The sequence below is a fragment of the Poecilia reticulata genome, linkage group LG16 (assembly GCF_000633615.1).
Source record: "Poecilia reticulata strain Guanapo linkage group LG16, Guppy_female_1.0+MT, whole genome shotgun sequence".
NCBI lineage: Eukaryota > Metazoa > Chordata > Actinopteri > Cyprinodontiformes > Poeciliidae > Poecilia > Poecilia reticulata.
The window spans coordinates 19024795-19045972 of NC_024346.1; the positions used below are offsets into that span (position 1 = coordinate 19024795).

The 21178-nt window shown below is 41.3% G+C and overlaps 1 protein-coding gene across 2 annotated transcripts in view; it reads right to left on the reverse strand.

Annotated features, from left to right (window-relative positions):
- kmt2bb (lysine (K)-specific methyltransferase 2Bb) overlaps positions 1–21178 on the reverse strand; it is a 34534-nt gene that overhangs the window by 6462 nt on the left and 6894 nt on the right. For both annotated transcript variants that reach the window (XM_008432414.2, XM_008432413.2), the window contains 25 exons: positions 19542–19664; positions 19263–19449; positions 18279–18510; positions 18126–18193; positions 17750–18007; positions 17542–17648; positions 15833–15958; positions 14210–14323; positions 13901–14047; positions 13711–13803; positions 13513–13630; positions 13288–13401; positions 12149–12333; positions 11861–11962; positions 7744–7854; positions 7535–7611; positions 7181–7395; positions 6996–7099; positions 6760–6897; positions 6427–6585; positions 6218–6335; positions 6033–6111; positions 5081–5241; positions 4641–4808; positions 1583–4550 (listed from right to left, as the gene is read on the reverse strand). In XM_008432414.2, the coding sequence (XP_008430636.1) occupies positions 1583–4550; positions 4641–4808; positions 5081–5241; positions 6033–6111; positions 6218–6335; positions 6427–6585; positions 6760–6897; positions 6996–7099; positions 7181–7395; positions 7535–7611; positions 7744–7854; positions 11861–11962; positions 12149–12333; positions 13288–13401; positions 13513–13630; positions 13711–13803; positions 13901–14047; positions 14210–14323; positions 15833–15958; positions 17542–17648; positions 17750–18007; positions 18126–18193; positions 18279–18510; positions 19263–19449; positions 19542–19664 (6272 nt within the window). The remainder of the gene's footprint in view (positions 1–1582; positions 4551–4640; positions 4809–5080; positions 5242–6032; positions 6112–6217; positions 6336–6426; positions 6586–6759; positions 6898–6995; positions 7100–7180; positions 7396–7534; positions 7612–7743; positions 7855–11860; positions 11963–12148; positions 12334–13287; positions 13402–13512; positions 13631–13710; positions 13804–13900; positions 14048–14209; positions 14324–15832; positions 15959–17541; positions 17649–17749; positions 18008–18125; positions 18194–18278; positions 18511–19262; positions 19450–19541; positions 19665–21178) is intronic.

The window sequence follows — 21178 nt, forward strand, 5'->3', positions numbered from 1 at the left end:
GTTACTGAGAAATACAAACCGCAAAACTCTTATTTTCATTTTACGTCTCTAGATGCATTTCTTATGTGCTTTAAAAATTGTGTTCATATGCATCAGAGGTGAAACTTACAACGGAAAACCGTCAAAAACTTTGTCCTTCAACCTCAGACATGCTGACCCAGAAATGAGCAAAAGGCAGAAAGAAAGTGGGGATTTTTCAGTGAGTCAGGTATTAAATTGCAGCAGTGGTTTCTACTGACTGGCTGGAAAACATAATGCTTTTAAATGTTTTTGTGTTCACGCCATACCAGAGAAGAACACAAGCTGCTGACTGCTTCCTGCTGCACAAGCGGCAAATGAAAATTAACCGCCAGCATTTAGCTGGAACATCTGAACAGTCTTCAGAACGTTCCAGCTACCAGCAATGTAGCTGAGCTGTTAGCAAGCTTCTGCTTTATCGCATTCACCCATCAAAATTAACATGGCCACAACTTCCTTCCCTTCCAGCCTTCACAATAAGAGCCTTAAAAATACACCACCGCATCAAACATCTACATATCCTAGATACTGATTGGCGGTAACTCTAACCCATCTCAAATTTATTTGATCCATTTGCCTTTTTCTGCAAATCAATGCTAATTATTGAAATAGTTTGCTTATAGAGTAAAATTGACATTTTACAGCAAGACATACATATAAGTGGAAAACTAGTGAAACTAAAAAGCTGCCTTTAATTTATTTCCAGAGCTGAATATGCTGAAATCTAAACGTTGAATAACATTCAGAGTTGGGAAAAAAAACAAAAATAGCTCGCTAAAACAGGCTGAACACAAACCAGATGACTGTCTGTTTTTGGCTCTGAGACCAGACGTGTCATCAAAAAACAACTACAGAAAAAAAAAAAAAAACATAAAAAAAAAGGCAGCTGTGCCAAAGCAAAATGCTGAATGTGGTGCAACATTACAATTGATCTGGTCGCTGCGTTGTTGTCATCTTTTAGGGTTTAGCGTGTTTTGTACTGTTGCTCGCCAGTCGTTACATTCACGCTGTCTGAAACTTTTTCACATTTTCTCATGTTACCAAATGTTAAGGAAAGGAATAATGACAGATGGCTATAATTTAACATGTGACAGCTCATTTGTCATTGCGGAAATCCGCAATGACAAATGCGGATTTGTCTACCACATTTTAGAACGTTTTCTAAAAATGTGGTATTTTTAGAAAACGTTCTAAAAATCAACTTTGTTAAATTGAGCAAGCCTACCGTAATAAAATCTCTTGGCAAATGTTCTTTGGACAAAATGTTCTGTTATTTTATATTCGTTCTTTCTTCTTTTAATAGCTAAAGTTAAGCCCAAAATTAGTCATACCTCTGGGCGGATTGACGTTTAAAATTATTTTCCATTCAACTGAAACGTTTGCTCCCAATAGAAAAACCACTGTTTCCCTTCTGAATTACAAATGGAGTAACATTTAAGCCCTGTTTTTTAATTACTGATTAGCTTTTTCATTACAAAAAAAAAGAACAAGAAAATAAAAACACAACAAAAAAAAAAAAACTAAATAGAATTTAAGGTTTTAGTGTCACTGAATAAAAACTCACCCAGAGCTATCAGAATCACTCATGTGCTCGTCCTTCAGCTCATCCACGTTCAGGACCCCCTTCACGGTCGGGGTTTTGATGCGTACCCCCGAGGCTCTGCTGGACGCGCTTGGAAAAGCCGGCTTCCTGGGCTCCTCCTTTTCACTGACGCTCTCAGGTGGTAAGAAGTCGACTTTACACTTCTTTGTGACGATGCGGTCCGAGAGCGAAGACACCCTCTTCATGCGAACGTGAGAGCGAGGGCGAGGCGCCGGAGGCGGGGGCACCGGAGGCGGCGGGGCTGGTGGTGAGGGAGAACGTGGCGACACCGGAGGCTCGGGTTCAATTAGAAGGCCGGGAGGTAAAACCAGCGACGATGGACTCATTGTCCGGAGCCCGCTCCACTTGGGGGTGTAGTTGCTCGCCATCGCTTGGTTGATGATGGCCTGGGCGCTCTCGGCAGGACTCGCCGGGACGTTTTCAGTGGACAAGGCAGGCTGTCCTGCAGCCTTGGAGGACTTGGATTTTCTGGATGAACCTGACTCTTTCTTCTTCTTTGGTTTTTTCAGCTCCGAGACCGTTTCGTCTTTTGGAGTTTTTGTGTTTTTTCTGGACTTTTTCGAATTTGCAGAGGCCACGGGGCCGTTGGTGTTGTGAGCGAGCAGCTGTGTGACGGTGGCCGGGTTCTGAGCTGCAGGCGTGGAGGGAGCAGGGACTGACGTCACGCTGGCGGCGGCTGGCGGAGCCGTCATGCTCCCGGCTGCGGCCAGCGTGGCTGAAAGAGCATTGCTCTGCAAAAGGCTGGCGATCTGGGTGACGCAGTTAAATGACGGGGAGAGAGGGGTGGGCAGCTGGAAGGTGTTGCTCTCGGGGTTCTTCACGAAGATCTGCCCAAGGCGGTTGACCAGCAGCACGTGAGGAGTGGGATCGACGTTCGGACCGCCTACCTCCTTCACTGTGAGGATGGCGTGGCCCGGTAACGCCTGGGGCAACACCTGCTGGTGGGGTTCGATGGCTGGCCTTGGAGTGGAGAAGTTGATGGAGATGGTGTGACTGGGCGTGGCTTCCTTCTGCACGGAGGAGGAGCTGAAACCGTTTAGGACTACAGGAGCGGAGGTGGTCTGCAGCGGCGGTGCGGCGGCTGAACTCTGCAGGCCGGGAAGAGTCGATACAGAACCAGAGGAAGAGACAGCAGTGGCAGAACTGAATGGCTGTGTTTGAGTGGGAAACAGAGCTGCACAGGTTTCAGATGGGGAACCAGCACCTAACGCGACCGGTAGTGCTGGGTCACTCTGAGGGTCGCTTAGCTGCGTTTGGCTAATAGCTTCTACAGGAGTGAGGGTCGTTAGCTTAGCGGACAAAGGTTCGATGCACGGGAAGCTGGGGGATTCTTGAGGTATCGTCACGGGCTGAAGTGTGATACTGGTCAGAGGAGGTTGACTGAAATCCTGTAAACAAGAATACACCTCAAGAGAATCTACAAGACACTGCGAGGGGTTTTGAGCGTCGGTAGACAAAAACGGGGAGGGCTGGAGGAGCCCTAGCATGGGGCTCTGGTTATTCTCAGCTGAATCCAGCAGATTAGACGCCATGTGGTTCATCAAAACAGCAGAGCCCTCAGCTGAGGAAGCCAAGTTGTGACCTTCAGACTCAGAGTTCTGGACTTTAGAGGTTTCAGCCTCTTGATTTTCAGTTTCTTGCAAAACCGGAAGTAGTTCGGTAAAACTTGAGCTGCCCTCGCATTTCTCAAGTACAAGAGGCGCCTCAGAGGCAAAACCTAAACTGGAACCGGACAACAACTCCTCTGAATATGACGTCCCAGGCACCTTAGTGAGCAAGTTTGGAAGAGACTCAACAACTGGAGAAGGAAGTACAGATTCTCGATCTACTGAAGGAGTGCTTGAGGTGTCACAGGACAGCGGTGGACGTGGGGTGGGATTATCAGTCGTACTTTTTCTGGCAACTGAAGGTTCTGATGGCTTATTGTCAAATGACAGATTAGCTAATCTTGAGCTGTTAATAATTTTAGGAGGATTTTTACTGTTAGAGGTTTTTCCTTGTATCTGATTTTTCCCGGGTCCTTCGACTTTCTGGGCATCATCAGTGGCTGCTACACTCGCATCACTCTCAGTACCATCATCTATCCCGTCCAGCTGAGCCAAGGGCCGGGTAGAAGAAGAAGAGGAAGGAGACTTGGATCGATCTTTGGACACCGGGCAGCTGACTACAGTTCGTGAGAAGTTTAAATAGTGCTCCATATCATCATCCGAAGAGGTGCTTCCCAGGTCTTCCTTTGCTGAGGCAGCAGAACGTGGAAGATTTGGAACGAGGGGTTTCCTCTTGTGTACTTCTTTGGTTCTCCCCCAAAACTGCTCTGAATCGTCGCCTTCGACCACTATCTGCCCCCCGCAGTTCATAGCCACTCCTTCGTTCAGAAGCGTTTCTTCAATCTCCAGTTCTGTCCGCATCTCTTCACCCAGACTCATACTGGAATCTCGGTGAAAGGAGCCGTAGGGGAACTGGTCGTCGTTTTTGTCTAAATCTCCGTGGGGCGAAGCGCCGTTGGTCGGAGAGACGTCCTCGGGCTCCGGCGAAGCTAAAAAGTTGTGCGGCACCTCAACCGAGTCTGAACCACTCAGATCAAACGACAGGCGGTTTCTGGGTAACTGCTGGGTGGAGGCTGTGTTGTCCTGCCAGTGAGACTGAGGGAAGAATGAAGTGGAGCGGACCGAGGGAGCGTTTCTTCCTCCAACTGAGCGGGTTGAGTTCATCAGGTTATCTGAAACACCAAGCGGAAACAACGGGGAGGTGGGGTGGGCAGATTTCCCAGCACGGAGGGTAATGGGTCCAGTTAATGAAGCCACGGGAGGGGGGGGCATGTGACTCCTTAGGGACGGGGTCTGTGAGTGTGGGCTGTGACGGCGAGCTCTTCGTGTCTCTTCCAGATCACTAATGGTCAGGATGTGGTGAGGTTTAGTCTGGATTACACCTAAACAGAAAAAAAAAGACAGCGTCAGACTATTTGTTTTACCGAGTAGTTTACAAACATTTAAATGTGATCTTTAAAAAATGAACAGACCTGGGCTTGGCAGAGGACGGGACAATCCTCCAGCTGGCCTCCGATGAAGGGGATGATTGGGAACTTTTGGTTTTGCACCCTGATCAGACTTTGTGGGAAGACCTGGAACAAGAGACTCCTCTGCAGGGGGGTGGGCTTCTGTTTCCTCAACCTCTTGGGCTGCACACTCTGAAAATTCATACCAAACATTTGAGACCATATAAGCATCTACTATCCTGCTATTATTTGCACAATTTTCCACATTTCTTAGAACAACTGCACATTTTTTCCTATATTACACATTTGACATTACTTTAGAGGGGTTTTTTTTGCCACTGCCATCTTCAAATATATCTGCATGCTTCCGTTTTCCAGCTGAATTTTCCCATTGAGGGTCTGGAGAATAAATTAAGTTTCTATTCCGCTTTGGAAAAAATGTTTTTCATCGCTACATCACACACCAGGCAGCTGACGTGGGCTGTGAGCAATAGTGTGGTTGTCCCCTTGGTCAGGCATTTCCTCAACAGGCTTCTCTGGTACGACAGGCCGGACCTCCCGAATTTTACACGTGTATCTGCACCGTCGCAGAGGGTTCAACGTACTCCAGTACCACCGAGAGCACCTGAAAAATGAACACATGTTCTAAAGTTATTGCACCATTTTAACTAAATTAATTCATAAATTAAGAATGTATTCAAGGATGATGAAAAGAACGGGAATGCAGCAGGCAGGGAAGCTCTTTTTTTTGTTTTTTGAGCTGGAAGAGAAGGAGGGAGACTCGCAGTCGGAGACTGAATCATTTGTTTTTGATAGTGATAAATGGGCTGGGGCATACAGACAGAAATAGAAGTTATGTGGGCTCATTGTTTTGGTGTCTTGTGACATGTTTGCAGATTCCTTTGTGAAAAATGAAACTTTTTTCCAACTCCAATTTTATGGTTTTATGTGACTGAAGACTCAACGTGCAATAACAGCACATCCCCATGAAACAAATATGCACGGTTCAGATTGTGCTGAAAAAAAAATTATACCACATAAGGCGACATTAATGGTTTTTATAAATACAAAAGGTAAAAGTATATATATAAAAAAAAAAACATATATATACACTGGACACCATAGTCTTGTCATGAAATTTTCAGAAGCTGAACTTTTCGCTGTTATGTCAAACTGAAAATCATGAGCAATAAAAGCTTTAGATACATTATGTTTGTGTAATGAATCGACATAAAACAAGTTTCAGTGAATTACATAAATGAAATCAAATGTTTATATCATGTTTTGATTTCTTGAATTGCACCTCTACATGCTTTTATTTGATTTATTCATCTATTTATTTTAATTTACATATTTTTTGCAGCACATTTGCTTTTCAGATACACTTAAAAGCTCAAAGGGCAAATTGCAACTTACTGAAAACCGACAGGAAACAGTTTGCCTTTGTTGGCAGACAGTTCAGACAGCATACCCAACTCGTCAATCTGCAGAGAACCTGCAAACAAACAAGAGGAATATCGATTATTAGGCCAAAATTAGCATAACATAGACAAAATAACATAAGGAGAGCAACAAGATCAGATATAAATAGAACTATTTACCAATCATCACATTGATCAGTTCGGGTTCTAATCCAGTCAGGAACTTTCTGCGAAGGCTGATCCCTTCAAAATCCACATAGACTCTACGGTTCACTTCAAACTCTTGACCAGTTATCATCTGGACAACAGAAGAAAGTTACTTTAGCGCCACAGGTCGAAATGGTTGCTGCACCCAAAAGGAGACATTCGGAGAGAGGTCTAGAACGTACCCTGCCGGTGATGAGATGTCGATGTTTGTGGCAATAGACCTTTTTATCATCCTGGAACACACACTGCCGCGAGCGCGCACACATGAAATGGTAGTTGCTTTGACATGACGTCAGGCAGCAGCCCACTGTGGCACCGGTCTGATTACAGCGCTCACACCGCTGATGACAACAGGAAGGACAGGGAGGAAGATGAAAGCATAAAGCAGAGTCAAAAACTGCAAACAGTTAAAACTTTCCTTTCCTACAAATAAATATATTCTTTAGCTGGTCTGCATATACACACACACTCAGATGTCCATTTATTTTTAGAAATATACAAATTTGTTTACTGACCATCAATCGCCCCCTTGTCACAGCGCTGTGCACATGCAGCAGAGAGCCATTATCTTCTTCAAATACCTCAGCAGACCATAAACAGCAGTTGACATGGGCCCACTCATTCTGGCCCAGGTAGAGCAGCCTGCCAGCTTCCTACAGGTAAACAAACACAGAGCACTAAGTTACCCTGTAACACAGCGAGAGCAGCTATATAAAAAAAAAACAACGATGCAAATTACTGAATTTCCTACATTGGGTTTGAGGTCTCCATATTTTTGGCACAGAGAGCACTGCCTTTCGTCATCTTTCGACCACCCTGTGTCCAAGTCAGCTTTTGAAAGTCTACCTCTCTTCCCTACGAAAACCACAAACATGACCACTTTGAGCCCCAAACACTCTCAAAACCTCCACTGTGACCTCAGAATGAGAGACTTGCCTTTGAGCTTGGCTGCTCGGCTATTTTTGAAATGGTTTTGGCTTGCCGAGTCCCCTGACGTGGGGGTAGCTGCCTCCTCCTCCTTTATGTCCAAGCTTTGCTGTCCGTTGTCATCCTGAAGGAGGCCCAGCGGAGGCCTAGACTCCTTCCTCTCCTGCCACTGGGCATAAACATGCTCTGTCGTGGGAGGGTGAACAGCCGTCGACAGCATCCCTCTGAAACAGAGACCAAAAACATTTGAATTCAACTTGCAGCTGTGTAAATACTGAAATGAACAGACACATGAAGACTGAAGAAAGTAAGTCTTGTTTTAAGGTGCCAATCTATGACGAGGAATATATCATCACTACTCACGCTGGCACGTCTTTGGTAGAAAGGTTCCACAACTTTGGGTCTTGGCTGTTGAACCAGTTAAACACCTCTTCAAGGAGCTAAAAATAAATAACATTTTCCATTTTTACACAAAAGCACAACAATACGGGCCTTTTTGCTTTAAGTGCAAAACAAATCCCCCTCTGTGTACGGCTAGAGGAAACTGAAGTGAACTCTGCGACTTGCAGTACCTTCAGGTAGTAAGAGCGCGCCAGGGCTGTGGGTCGTTTCTCCTCTGGGAGGTGGTCTTCTTGCTCCAGCCTTTTTCGTATCACCTGAACCACATCTTCGTGGAACATTTTCTATTCAAGACAACACCACCAGGATTCACTTAGCCACGGATGTTACCATTTAGAGTTTAAGCACACGCATGAAAATTCTTAACATTCAGAACATTTGAAAACAAAACAATAAACAGGCTTTATTGACTGTCTGTTGCATAGATCACCAAACGGAGCAATAATTTAGATTGTGGCTTCAGACTCCAAAGGGCTATTTTACAGATCATTCAACGTATCAATCAATCTAAATCTTTAAAATATGTAATATCACATCTGAACTGGATTGTCATGCATCAGAGTGGGTACATAAATAAAACAAAATAAAAACTTATGCAGTTTTAAATGACCTCAGCAGCAGCATCCCTCTAACCTGTATTAGGTTAGAGGGATGTGAAGATTTTAAAAAAAAGCTGACGAGTCCCCAACACAGAGATTATGATGCCATTTCTAATCATATGATTATAAATTGTATGATGATTGTAAATGATCATCATATGATGTTTACTCAATAAACTTTTTTGTTTTACACAACCAATTTTTGTAATATGACTCAGCTAAATGTGCTTCTTCTTCTTCTTCCTCCTCTATGTTCAACATGAAAAAAAAAAAAAAAAACTACAGGTAAGATGTTCAAGTTATTGGTCATAGTAGTAGACAGTCACCTGAAAATCAAATTACGAATAAAACAAATATAAACAAGTGATTTTTTTTAATTTTTTTTTTTATCATTACTCAAACGGATCATCTCAGAAGTGTTGCAGCAGATGTTACCACCAGGCAGCAGAGAGAGGCAGGGATGTTTACACAACCAAAGACAACTTTGGAACAACTTTGGTCTTTGGAAGATGTTTAGGCTTCACTACTTGCAGACAAATTCTACAAGAGCAACGCAGTCTTCCAGCTGATACTTGTTGCAGAGCAGCCGTTTGTGAGTAAACATACCGCTGAACGGCCATTTACCATGTTACCAGCTGGTCAAATTTGTTGGAACGGGCAGCATTGTATCAGAGTATCTGATTACTCTCGGTTTGGCAGCCAAAACAGTAAACACCACGATTTGTGGCTCTATCGAGATGGTAAACTTCCACAATAACAGTCTGTCCTTCAGACAGGATAAAGCTACCTTGCAGTTTCCCCTCTGCTCATAAAACTTAACTATGTGAATTTCACGTAATGTGCGTACAGACTGGAATTTATGCTGGACAGACATTAAATAGAGGAGATATTATGAACGTGTTTGTTACAGTATAATGCAGGGGTCACCAACGCGGTGCACGCAGAGCAAAATAGCCATTGTTATAAGGGAGCACTGTCAAAGAAATTATTTAATTTAATGCTTTTACATTGAAGTAATAACATTTGTTTATATACAGAATTTTTTTAGAAAAAAGCAAATTATAAAAAAAATTTTAAATACATTTTTTATGTATTGGGTACATAAATATATATATATAAAAAAAAAAAAAAAAACTTATGAAGTGTTTTCCATGAGCTCAGCAGCAGAGAGTCTGTATTAGGTTAGAGGAATGTGAGGATCTAAAAACTGCTGAACTTTAACAAACTCTTTTCTATGGTTAAAGTGCAGAATATGTGCAGACACCTGCAGGATATTACAGGAAGGCAGCAGCGCCTGCAGTACTGCTGCACCCACTCTGCCTACCTTGGGATTTTCCTTGAAGTAAAAAAAGAAAAGAATAATTTCTGACATTTTAATTTTCGAATCCTCTTTACAATTAATAAAATTGTGGAGAGAAAAAAAGATCTCATGTCTCAAAGCTTCTTGTACGTAGCGCATATCTGAGTCTGTGTGGGTGGGCAACCAAAGCTTAAATCTTATTGGTCAGTTTGCTTTTGTTTATTTGGCGGCTTGGCGCTTTTTCTGTACTCTAAAAATTAACGAGCAGAGTTTGAACCTCCCGCCGGTTATGAGCTTCTTTGACGTTTCCCAAACCGGAGAGTTAGCAAGTCACCCGTTAGCTGACATCTGCCGCTCTTCCTGAGCGTTGCGCCAAGACTGTGGGTTATAACAATTCAATCTAGTTGAAACGTTCCCCAAAAGAGTAAAAATTAAGCAAACATTGTTACTTCACCTTCTCCTCTTTTGGACGTCTGACACCCCCTGAACCTGGGGGGTTCAGGGGGGTGAACCCCTCTTTTCGTGGATCATACGGGTAGGCTTTGCTTTCATGTCTTTATTTGTATTTTGCATCGTTTGTGTAAAAAAAAAAAAAAAAGAAAAAAAAAAGGGTTTGCTGCTTTAGTGGTTTAAGTTTGTGCGCATTGGAGAGATGTGCACTTGCAGGTCAGGTGCAGTGATAGTTTTGTGCATACCTTCCAATCTGTCTGACTATTTTTTTTTTCCGACATCTGCTGGTGTCAGCCAGCAGATGTCTCTGCACAATTTTGTTAATAGTAAAGAGGGTTGAATAATAAAAATATACAATAAATTTTCTTTTTTTACTTAAAGGAAAATCTCAGTGCGTACAGCAGCTGCAATAATCCATGCTGTCAGTCACTTGTGGGAAATTCAGAATCACACAGAAAAGCTAAAAAAGGGAATCAAACTTAAAACTCTGACCTAAGAACTTCTGGTCACATAATAGCAATTAACCATAGATGCCACGGTAAATTACTTATAACTATTGTCAGTAGTCCCTAACATTAATGTGATTAGACCGCATGTAATTATATATATATATACATTATTGTTATAAAGGCTGATCCAAGAAAATGTATGTCTTTATCAAACAAGTAGCCCTTCGTGTTATACTCTGTACCCGTGAAGTAAGAGCCCAGTTTCAAAATGTTTCATGACACCTTGTATAATGAAATGATGAAAAATATAATCGCTGCCATAAATAAAAATTCTAACATTGACGCTTGAGTTAAATGGATAACTGATTAATTTCCAAGCAATAATGATGCATTTCACAAAATGTTTATACAGCTGTAACATGAGTGACACTGTTTCTGATTTTAAATTAAAACAAAGTGTTCTGAATAAGACAAAAGTGTCTTTCGTCTGGAGATGGGAAAAATGTTAGAAGTTGGCAAAAACCGATCAAACCAATCAGCATAATTAACCGTAAAAAGGTAGATTCATTTTAAATAAATGAAAAAAAAAAACCAGCAATGTGAAATCTTCGTCATATGACCGATCAGAATTTCAGCGGTGTTTATTGACACCGAACCATTAGTACTCCCAACCACCTACAGCCTTTGAAAAGAATCTTTTTAACCCAACAAATGTCACTGAAGCTAAAGCTTCATTCACCCTGAAAATTTTATAAAACATTATGCACAAGCATGCAATTCTCAAGGAGAGTCTGTGCCATGGTTCGTTCAAAAAAACCACAACATATAAAAAACTAAGTACTCAGCAACTTTTTTTTTTTAGGATCTGAAAGGGTGACGGTCATCCATGACTTGAAAAGCCACTTGAGCAAAAGCAGAACCTAAGGCTGCAGGCAACGAGAAGAAAATATGTGCTGCAGATGTTCCCATGAGAATGCCACCTTTTGCATCGTCGAAAAGTACCAGATGTATTGCAAAAAACACCAAAAACCTTCTGACTTGACAGAACTCATTGTGTTCAGGGTTTAAGCTCTGAGGAAAAACAGAAGTCCAAGATGTTTGGACAAGTTGTCACGAGAAACCTTTGCAGTCCTAAGGTGATGATGGCAAAATTAAACCACAAAAAAAAAAAAAAAAAAAAAAAAAAAAAAGTCGAAAGTAAAACACTGACATGTGGAAAATCCCACAGAGTCGTGGTTGTGTCAGTATATTTTAACATACAGAAGAGTTTTTTCATAAGTTCTGCAATTCTGCAGATGATAGTCATGTCTTTTATAGGTCATTGTTATGGATACAGGTCAGAGTCAGATGAACTTTGAGGAAGAGAACCTTCACCTTCGAAAGCATCTGATCTTTATATTCTGGGTAGCAGCCGTACAGTTGCCAAGAATTTCAACAGACTTAAATGTTGACATTAAAAAAAAAAATCATAAAAAATGACTTCTGTACTCACCAGCGTGGTGTACAGGCCTTTGTCAAACTTTTTGCCGACGGCTCTGAGGTCACAGGCCGGCTGGTTTTCAACTCCACTGTCAGGGTCAACCCACTTTTCACACTGAAACAGAAAACAGGTTTCAGTGGCCTTTCTGTCCATCTACCAAGTATAGCTCCCCTTTTTCAGAACAGAAACAGTCTAGCACAATTTAAAGATATTTTAAGCTCAAGTTAAAAAATTTTTTTTTAAAAAGCCCTTATTTGTCACATATTTCACTAATAAAGGAGGGAAAATTTGGTCCACTACCTGAGTGCATGTGACCAGGTGCTGGGTGAGAGTAGAGGAGAGCAGGCAAGCCAACACCTTCTCCACGCCGGCTCGGAGCTCAATGTACAGCAGCTCCCTCCAGGCGCTGGGCTGGGTAACGCTGCACGGTCGGCAGGAATACACCACGCTTTCTGGAAGGCTGGACAGGATCTCGTACAGCTCGTCTGAAAGGGTTGACCAGTAAATCAGGGTCAAGTTCAAACATCCTCTGTGTCTTGCAATGGTATCTGTAAATTCACAACCGCTCTTAACATTCTCAACTAGAGCTGTGTAATATCGATTTTGCGATATATATCAATATTTTCTTTCCAAGAAAAAAAATCGATATTCATCCGCAAGTATCATAACATCCAACTGTCACCTTGCTCACTCACTGCTTGCTTCGCCGGGAGAGTGATTAGGTCATCAGGCTTAGAGTGATTCCTTCAGATGTTAAGTGTCAAGGTTAAAAAGGTACCAAACTATTCAGAGCAGGGTACTTGGTGCACTTTACAAATGCATGTAAGCTACAGTTTGTACTGTTTCAATTAAAAGAAACATATTTTCTCACCACTTCTTTGATTCATTTTGTCCAGCTGTCGACTTTAAGTCTGTGTCCATGTCCAACCAGAGCCAGGAATTGTGTATTTGGTGCTTTTAATCAGTTTTCAGTTAAATTAATTCAGTCCAACTCTATAACAGTCACAAAATGTCACCCAAATCACTCTGTCCCTCTAAAATCTTTCAGAAAATCGCAAAAGGGTATTGAATTGTATCGTTTGCTGACTATCGCAATATATATCGTATTGTGAGCAGAATAGTGTGCATTGTATCATATCGTGAGATTATTGTATCACTACAGCCCTATTCTTAACCTACTGCCATTTTAAAATAGCCTAGTCAAAGTAGTTCTACAAAATATTGGCACCGTTTCAAAATTTCCTTTGCAAGGAAAATATATATTTTTTTACAATCAAGCACTTTTATTCTCAGTCAGTCATACAAAATCCCAGTAAAATACAGTAGGTTTGAAGTCATAGCTTTAAAAAAAACATGATATAGTTTGAGGCAAGGCACAGTCTGTGACAAGGAGTATCGTTTATAAACACTAAAATATGATTTCATCCAATAAAAATCACCTGTTAGATCCTCACACTTGGCGTGTACCCAGTGGTTACAGGAGCCGCACTGCATCATCTGACTATCGTAGTCGTTGTCTTCGTAACACTTGAAGCAGATTGGACAGTAATTACCTGAAAGAAACAAACAACAAACAAACAAAAAAAGACACATAACCAACAACATGAATGATTATGACTGAAATAATCGATCAAGGTGCTGGCAGAGTTCAACTCCCTGCTCACCCTGGTCGAAGAGGTTTGAACAGTCTGGACAGAGGCCCTTGTCATGGTTCCAGTCAGTATCCCAGGTCTTTCCTGGTGTCACACCGCAGCTTTTGCATCGGATGCAAGTTGTACAAACCTACAGGAAAACATCATATTAGCTGGAAAGAATAAATAAATAACCTAAAAGTGTTCAAAACAAAGCTTCCTAAAACACACCCAGGCCTTTCTCTTCTTGTTTTGCTTGGGATAATTCGGTCCCAAACAGGAAGCATGATAACAGTTCTGGCATCGATCACACTCCAGTAAAGGCTGTGAAAACAATGTGAAGGAAACATTAGGACACATAATGGGAAAATGGTCTTACTAGAATTTCAGCAGCTAATTAAGCATTTCCATCACTCTGTACCTTGGAGAGTTTGTTCTTCCCTCCACACACGTGGCAGAACTTGCAGCGCCTACAGCACCAATTTTCCTTATTCTCCTCCGAAGGGCGATCCGCGGGTTCAAGGCAAAACTGGTGGAAGGGTTCACAGCATACTTGGCAGTACAACATCTGCAAAAATAAAAAAAAAAAGTACAACCCCTTCAAAGGAAAATTCGCCAACACTGTGAGCATGTCAATGTAAAACACAGCTGACATATGTTTATCAGCGCACAGAGGCCAACAGTTTCTCCTTTGCAAATTTAAACAGAGCAGAAAGCACTGAGCACTCACCTCATGTTGTCCTTTACTGGCACAAAGGAAGCAGACGTAGGGAGGCATGACAGGTGCAGAGGTCAATATACTTAAACCGCCCATATTCCAGACGTTCTCCAAGGTACAGTCCTCCTGAAGGTGAGACAATAAATAGAAACAATTACGGTTGCTATTAGTACAGCACTCGCCACTGACCAATAGGAACACATATTACTTAAGGGTACAGTCCAGTTAAAGCATTTGTTTGCTCAATTGTTTCTTTCAGACTAGAATATACTTCCTATTTTGTTTTCAGGAGAAGTCCTGAAGTCGATAATTTGGTCATTTAAAAGCAAATACTGACCCCTACTGGATATAAATCGAATAGCATTATCTTGCTCACTGGATTTTATAGGTGAATCTCAATAAATAAAAATGCCACTAAAATGTGATGTACTAATCTTATTTGGGAATTGAAACGGATACTATACACATTCATTCAGTTTTTCAGCTAATTGAAATATTACATAAGTGTAAAGAAAAGAGTAATTTTTAAAATAATTTTTGGCTACATTACATTCAACCGTGGCTGAAGAATACAGAGAAAGGGAAGACATGCAGAAAATGGTCTGAGGCCGGGAATCAAACTGAGGACTCTAGACTGTGTGTGGTGCACCTGCTCTAGGACTGAGCTGCATAAAGCCCAAAAAAATATATTTTTAATAAAGAAATTCTATGCTACAACTTTGTTATGGCCAACATAATCTTGGGGAGAACTGTTGACTAAGAAGTTGTTATAGAGACGTTTCTATAGCAACAGAAAGTTGATTGGGAGGAAAAAGTAAGGTAGCAAAATAAGGTCCATCTGCACTTGAGATGCAAGCTATGGCCTGCTGGACATGTTGAGCCATTCCTAAAGCAGGAATGGCTCAACATGCTTTATACCAAAGCTGAAGAAGACTGGGAACAGTGGGCCAATTTTAAAAAGAAAGAAAGTTTTACATTTCATTTGGAAATCAAGGTCCCAGAGCCTGAGCGGAGAGAAAGACAATCAAATCTGTTTGAGGTCGAGTGTGAAGCTTCCAGTCAGTGATAACTCAGGGAGCCACATTATCTGTTGGAACCGGTCCACTGCCTTTCATCAAGTCCAAAGTCAGGATGGCAGCCTACCAGGAACTTTAAGAGCCATTCAAGCTTTCTGGAGATGCAGCTTTCATTTTCCAGCAGGAGTTAGAACCTGCTCCCACCAGCAGTAACACCAACACCTGGTTAATGACCAGGCTAATGACCAATCAGATGTCAAATTCACCTGATCAAACCTTTACAGACAATTTATATGTTGTCAAGTTGGCTGAGTGCTGCAACCAAGCAGGGAGCTCATATCCTCCACAAGACATTATTTCTGCTCTAACAAAACTGAATTTAGGGTTTTCAATTAGCCTTCAGAATTCACAAAAATAAAAAGGTTAACATGGATCCTTCTGCTTAATCAATTTATATATGCATTTTACTTTTTTTTCAATCAATTAACATGTACCTGTATATTTACATTCTGCAACAGCCTGTGTGGAATAGAAGCTGCTTAAAGGCAGCAAATATAAGAAGCTTATTCTTAAAAAAAAAAAAATGTATACTGTACTGCAAGAAGAAATTTGTCTCAACCTTAAAGTCCACTCTGATTTTGTGACTTGGTTTAGAAGACTCGACTTCTCGCTGTTCAAATCCGTGAGCAAGGGCAGCCAGGACACTGGGAGGAGTCTGCTCCAAGGGAGCCTGAGATGAAAGAGCCTGAGAGAGAAAGCCAACATTAACAAAGACCTGAACATGTTTTCTCTTTTACTTTTTAAAAATAAAACTTGCCTTTAATAACATTTTTAAAAACATGACTAGAGTTGAAGACATTCAGTAACTTCTGCTTTGTCTGCAACAATTGTATTAACAAAGTGAATCAAAAATCCAAAGTTCAGTGGCAACCATTGAGAGCCAAAGACCTTTGAGGCTGCAATTAAGCCTTAAAGGGACAGTTTCTCAATTAGGGTTTTATCACACAGGTCAAAAACTGTTAATACCAAATGTGCAGTTGGTGATGATTGGGAGACTGCATTTAGTGTAAATTCAGAATTTTGGACACAAAGGTCAAAACCAAAGTAGTTTTTTTTTTTACCATCTTGAAGATTAAAAGTGTAGCTACATTTGTTTGAGGGTTGTATATACACAAAAACAAACAGGAAGTAGACATAGGAGGTGACGTGCCACCAAACATCTACTGACAATGTAAAGATGCAGTAACTAGACAAATAGGATCAATTCACTTATTTAAACCTCTATGGCGTTTAGCTTGTTAAACTGCTTTCACTTTCATATCAGGCAGTTTCTCTGACAGAAATGTTCTGTTCTCAGTACGTTTCAGACAGGAAGATCATTGGTGACACACAACCTTTTACCTCAATTTCCTGTGTAAATGATCGTCGCAGGGTTTCCGCAGGTTTCACCAACTCAAATTTAAGACTTTTGCGTGGCGGAAACGTACAAAAGAAATGTACCGTATTTTCCACACTATAAGGCGCACCTAAAAACCTTAAATTTCCTCAAAAGCCGACAGTGCGCCTTATAATCCGGTGCGCCTTATATATGGACCAATACTGAGCCACAACAGGTCTAGCAACTACGGTAAGCAGCCGCCGACTTCATGTTCCTCCGTAGAAGAAGAAGCGCGCGGTGCACGCTGGGATAGTTGTCAGAACGCTGATTTGTTAATAAAGTTTGATAATACATTTAAAGCCAGGGGGGGCAGAGGGGCGGGGGAAGAGAGACAGAGACTGCCGCGGCAGCATGTTGGTCTGTTTTACCCAGAAAGCAGTTGGGCAGAATATCGCAACACCAACACCGTGAGTGAAACAACGACTGGGGCAGCCTACTATGTAAAGTATTCGGGACCACTTCTTTACAAATGTGGATGTGTAATAATAGAGTATGGAACAAATTGGCAACCCAAACTGTATCGTCTATTCTATGCGCCTTATAATGCGGTGCACCTTATATATGAAAACATTTTTAAATAGGGCATTCATTGAAGGTGCGCCTTACAATGCGAAAAATACGCTATATTTTATTATATATTCATGTGTAAGCAGTGTGATAAAATATGACATTTGCTTACTTTAACGCACTTTACTAAGTCGTTGGCCGTTGCACGCCCCAAGTCTGTACTGTACTTGACCAAATTGACTCATTTGGTTAAACATCTCACATTAGCAGTTAGATTCAGCCTCCAAAACCAAATGTTCTAGTCTTAACCTGGATGAAGCATCCAAAAGAGCCGCCTACTATAGTCCAGAGACGATCTGAGAGTTTGGATTCTTATTGCTCACCTTCTCAGGTTTCCGTCGAACCTGCGGTACCCGATGTGAACTGGATTTACGGTGTCTGACTTCATCATCCGAAAAGTCTTCGAAGAATCCATCCAGGGAGACAAAGTCTTTATAACAGAAGAAAACTTACGATTAAAATGAAGAAACTACAATATAGAGCAACTGTTGCTGTTATTACAAGTTGGTGGTTTGCGGAATCTCAGGTTACCTTGGTTGAAGCGCGGTCCAGCTCCCCTCCTCCTTGCTGGTGAGGCAGAGCTAGATAAAGCTTTGTCGTCGAGATCAGAGTCATAATCCACCAGGTCAAAATAGACTCGAGGCTTCACCACACGCTTTGGCTGCTTCCTTACTGACGGACTGTGGCCGTCTGTGTTGGGACCAGATGGCGAGTCCCCGCCGCCCTCGTTCCCTTCATCATTGCTTGAATACCCCCCGCTGAGAGATGACCGCCTCCGCTTAGACGAACCTTACCCAAGCAGAAAAGCAAAATTAACAAAATTAACAAGCAACGGACAGTGCATGGTAAAAAAAAAAAAAAAAAAAGAAAAACATATTTTGGTTTGCAAAATAAAGCAGCAAAATACTTTTAGGAGCCACTCTGCCACTGAGTCTTCGTGCTTTCCTCTCTTCAATCTGATCACACCTCTTATACCTTGGGGTAAAAGCAAGAAAAAGAAAACAGTTATTTCTGAAGGCTGCACCATAAACCAACAGCCACACATTTATGCTAAACTTACACACAACACTGCCGCTTGGTGTTGGGGCCGCCAAACTTAGGCTTGTCAAGACAGTTGATGCACTTCCCACAGTCGTCTTCGTGGTTGCAGCCTTTGCAAACGCCACACCTTCGAGAGCGGTACCCGAATGGCCCGAGCCCCTTCTTCTTTGCGAAACTGGACGGTTTTTTCGACTTTATTGCCTTTGGATCCGCCAGGCTTGGGCTGTCTGACTCTGATGGAGACCCAATATCTGCGGGAAGAGAAACAAATCAAGAGGTCATAACCTTTCACAAGCGAAAAAGATATTTATTGCCTTTTGTTATGCTAAACTTATTTGCTTAGCGACGCAAAGGAAACACTTGGGAGAGGGCGGAATATACGCTACCAAGTTTAAAAATACGTGTTAGATATATAAATTTTTTTCTAAAATAGAAAATTATTGCATTTTCATTACCTGAATGTTTTATATTTGTTAAAATGGAAAGTGTGCAATGTCTGTACCCTAATGATAAAAAGAAAAGAATATGATGTAAATCAAAGTTTTTCCCACCCTTGTACCATCAGGGTCTATTATATGCAGATACTCCATTAAAAACATACAAGAATACCTAATAAAATTGATATTTTTGTTTCATTTGCATGTACAAATAATGCTAAGCTTCATACAATGTTTGATCGTTGTTATTAAGAGCCACTGTGCATGCCAAAGAGCCTTCTGGGAACTAATAATTCAGCTCTTTAAAGTGTGTTTCTTTGCAGTTCATATCAAAAGAACATACTTGATTTTATTAAACAAAATAATGGTGGTTATTTTATAAAAGGACATGCACTACTTTGATAAAATTAGTAATCACTCTTATTATTTTAGTCACTTTAAACCCAGTCATACAATTTAAAATAACTAAAAAGGAGAAATTATTTCCTAAATTTCCAACACTACATTCACAGGAATCAAGACAGCATCCTATGAAACAAAATGCTGACGATCATCATCATGACAACCTTTAGTGATAGCAGATGGGGAGATGCCAGATCTTTCATGCAGAGGCAAGGCACTTAGTCGGGGAATGTCGTCGGCGACCATGGCTCGGGGCTGGCCCAGTACCACGGAGGCGGCGCGACACACGTGCTTGATCCGCGGACCTCCTGCTCGGCGAAACTCCTGGCACAGTGGGGAGATGAGCTGCGGCTGAGAAGAAAACAACAGGGTGGGTAGAACCAGACACTTTTAAGACGAATCGATGCTTGTCCCCATCAGGCGTATTGATCCCGAGGACTCACTTGTCCTTGAACTTGCTCGGTCTTGACAGGAACCTCGGTACGAGGAACTTGCGCCCTCTGCTTCCTCCTCTGTCTTTTAAAAGCGATTTCTTGAGATCTGGAGCCAGCAGGACCGGATAACAGCTGCGAGAGAAATAAAGAAACAAGACATCGGCTCAAACGAGACATCTGCTTCTGTTAATCAGGAATACAATATGCGTCTTCAACAGGTGGGAATACATGGAATTAAGCAATTGTACTTTCAAATAATCGTACAAATAATCGATCCTAGACCTGTGTGGTCTAGGATCCATCACTGAACAAAACTGGAATTAACTGGATTAGTCTGAAATAAACAGATCTGAATCCTACAAGGGCAAATTCAAATTTAGAATTTTAATGCGAAAGATGTAACTCGGTGCTTCTCAGTTCCAGTCCTCAGGTGCACCTGCTCCGCGCGTTTCAGATGTCTATTCCAGAACAGCTTATTCAAATGATAGCATGACTTCTTCTGCAGCCATCAAGAACTGCAGAAGGCTGTTAATCACCCACAAAATTCAACCCAGGTGTGTGGCAAAAGGGAAACACCTAAAACATGCAAGGCAGGGGAGCCTGAGGACCGGAATTGAGAAATTGTAACTCAAGGTTTTGGTTCTGATATTTTTTGACAATTGCTAAGCATTTTGTTTAGATAATGGCCAATAATTTATATTTTAAAACAAAAATGTTATGGCGTAGCCAGCAGACAGAAGAATTGTGAAGACTGACGACTTGACAGCTGTCCAGCAGGCAGTCACTGGCATCCTCCACCAGGAGGCCGCAAAGTGTTATTGTTAAAAAAGCTGGTTGTAAACAGAGCTGCAGTCAAGCATACTGATGGACATTTAAGCGAAAAAATGTTTTATAAAGGGGCACACGCAACAGAGATAAGTGCAACACTAAAATCGGTATGAAGAGAGGACAATGGGCCACAATTGTCTCAATAATAATTTGCAAACTCATGTCACCTGCTGGGATTAGTCCACCGTTTCCTCAAGTCCAAAGGTCTAATTGGAAATTTAAGAGCACTCAATGCTTCACTCAGCTAACAAACTATATATGCCTAATTAAAATTCCTTCTTTATTTTATGTAACATTATAATTTTCTGAGACATTAAAAATTGTTTCTTTTTATCTTCTGTAAGCCGTAATCATCAGAATTTTCACACATTTCTTATTATAAAATCCATTCCATACTTTTCCAAATTCAAGTTTCAAGATTTCCTGGGAACAACAAGAGCATTTAACACCAAAATTAAAAACAACTAGTAGAGAGCAACCTTGATTTAAGCTTGTCTAAACACAAAACATGTGGCTTTTCTTTGAAATCAAGGTAATACTTTGTAAAAGAAAAGAACACACAGCAGAACAATGAGACAAAACCACAGTGCTTATTAAAGCGTGATTAGACTTGTCCAGTAGGGGAAAAAAAGGGAAAATTTTGTATGGAAAATTTTTTTGATTTTTCCTTACACGGAAAATGACAAAAGTAAATTTCAGACATTTCTACATTGAATAGGACAGTGAATTTTGAACTTCTACACATAAAAAACTAATTAACATAAATAAACAATTGAAATATATCAGCGTAGTAAATCTATACGAGTTTCAATTTTTAA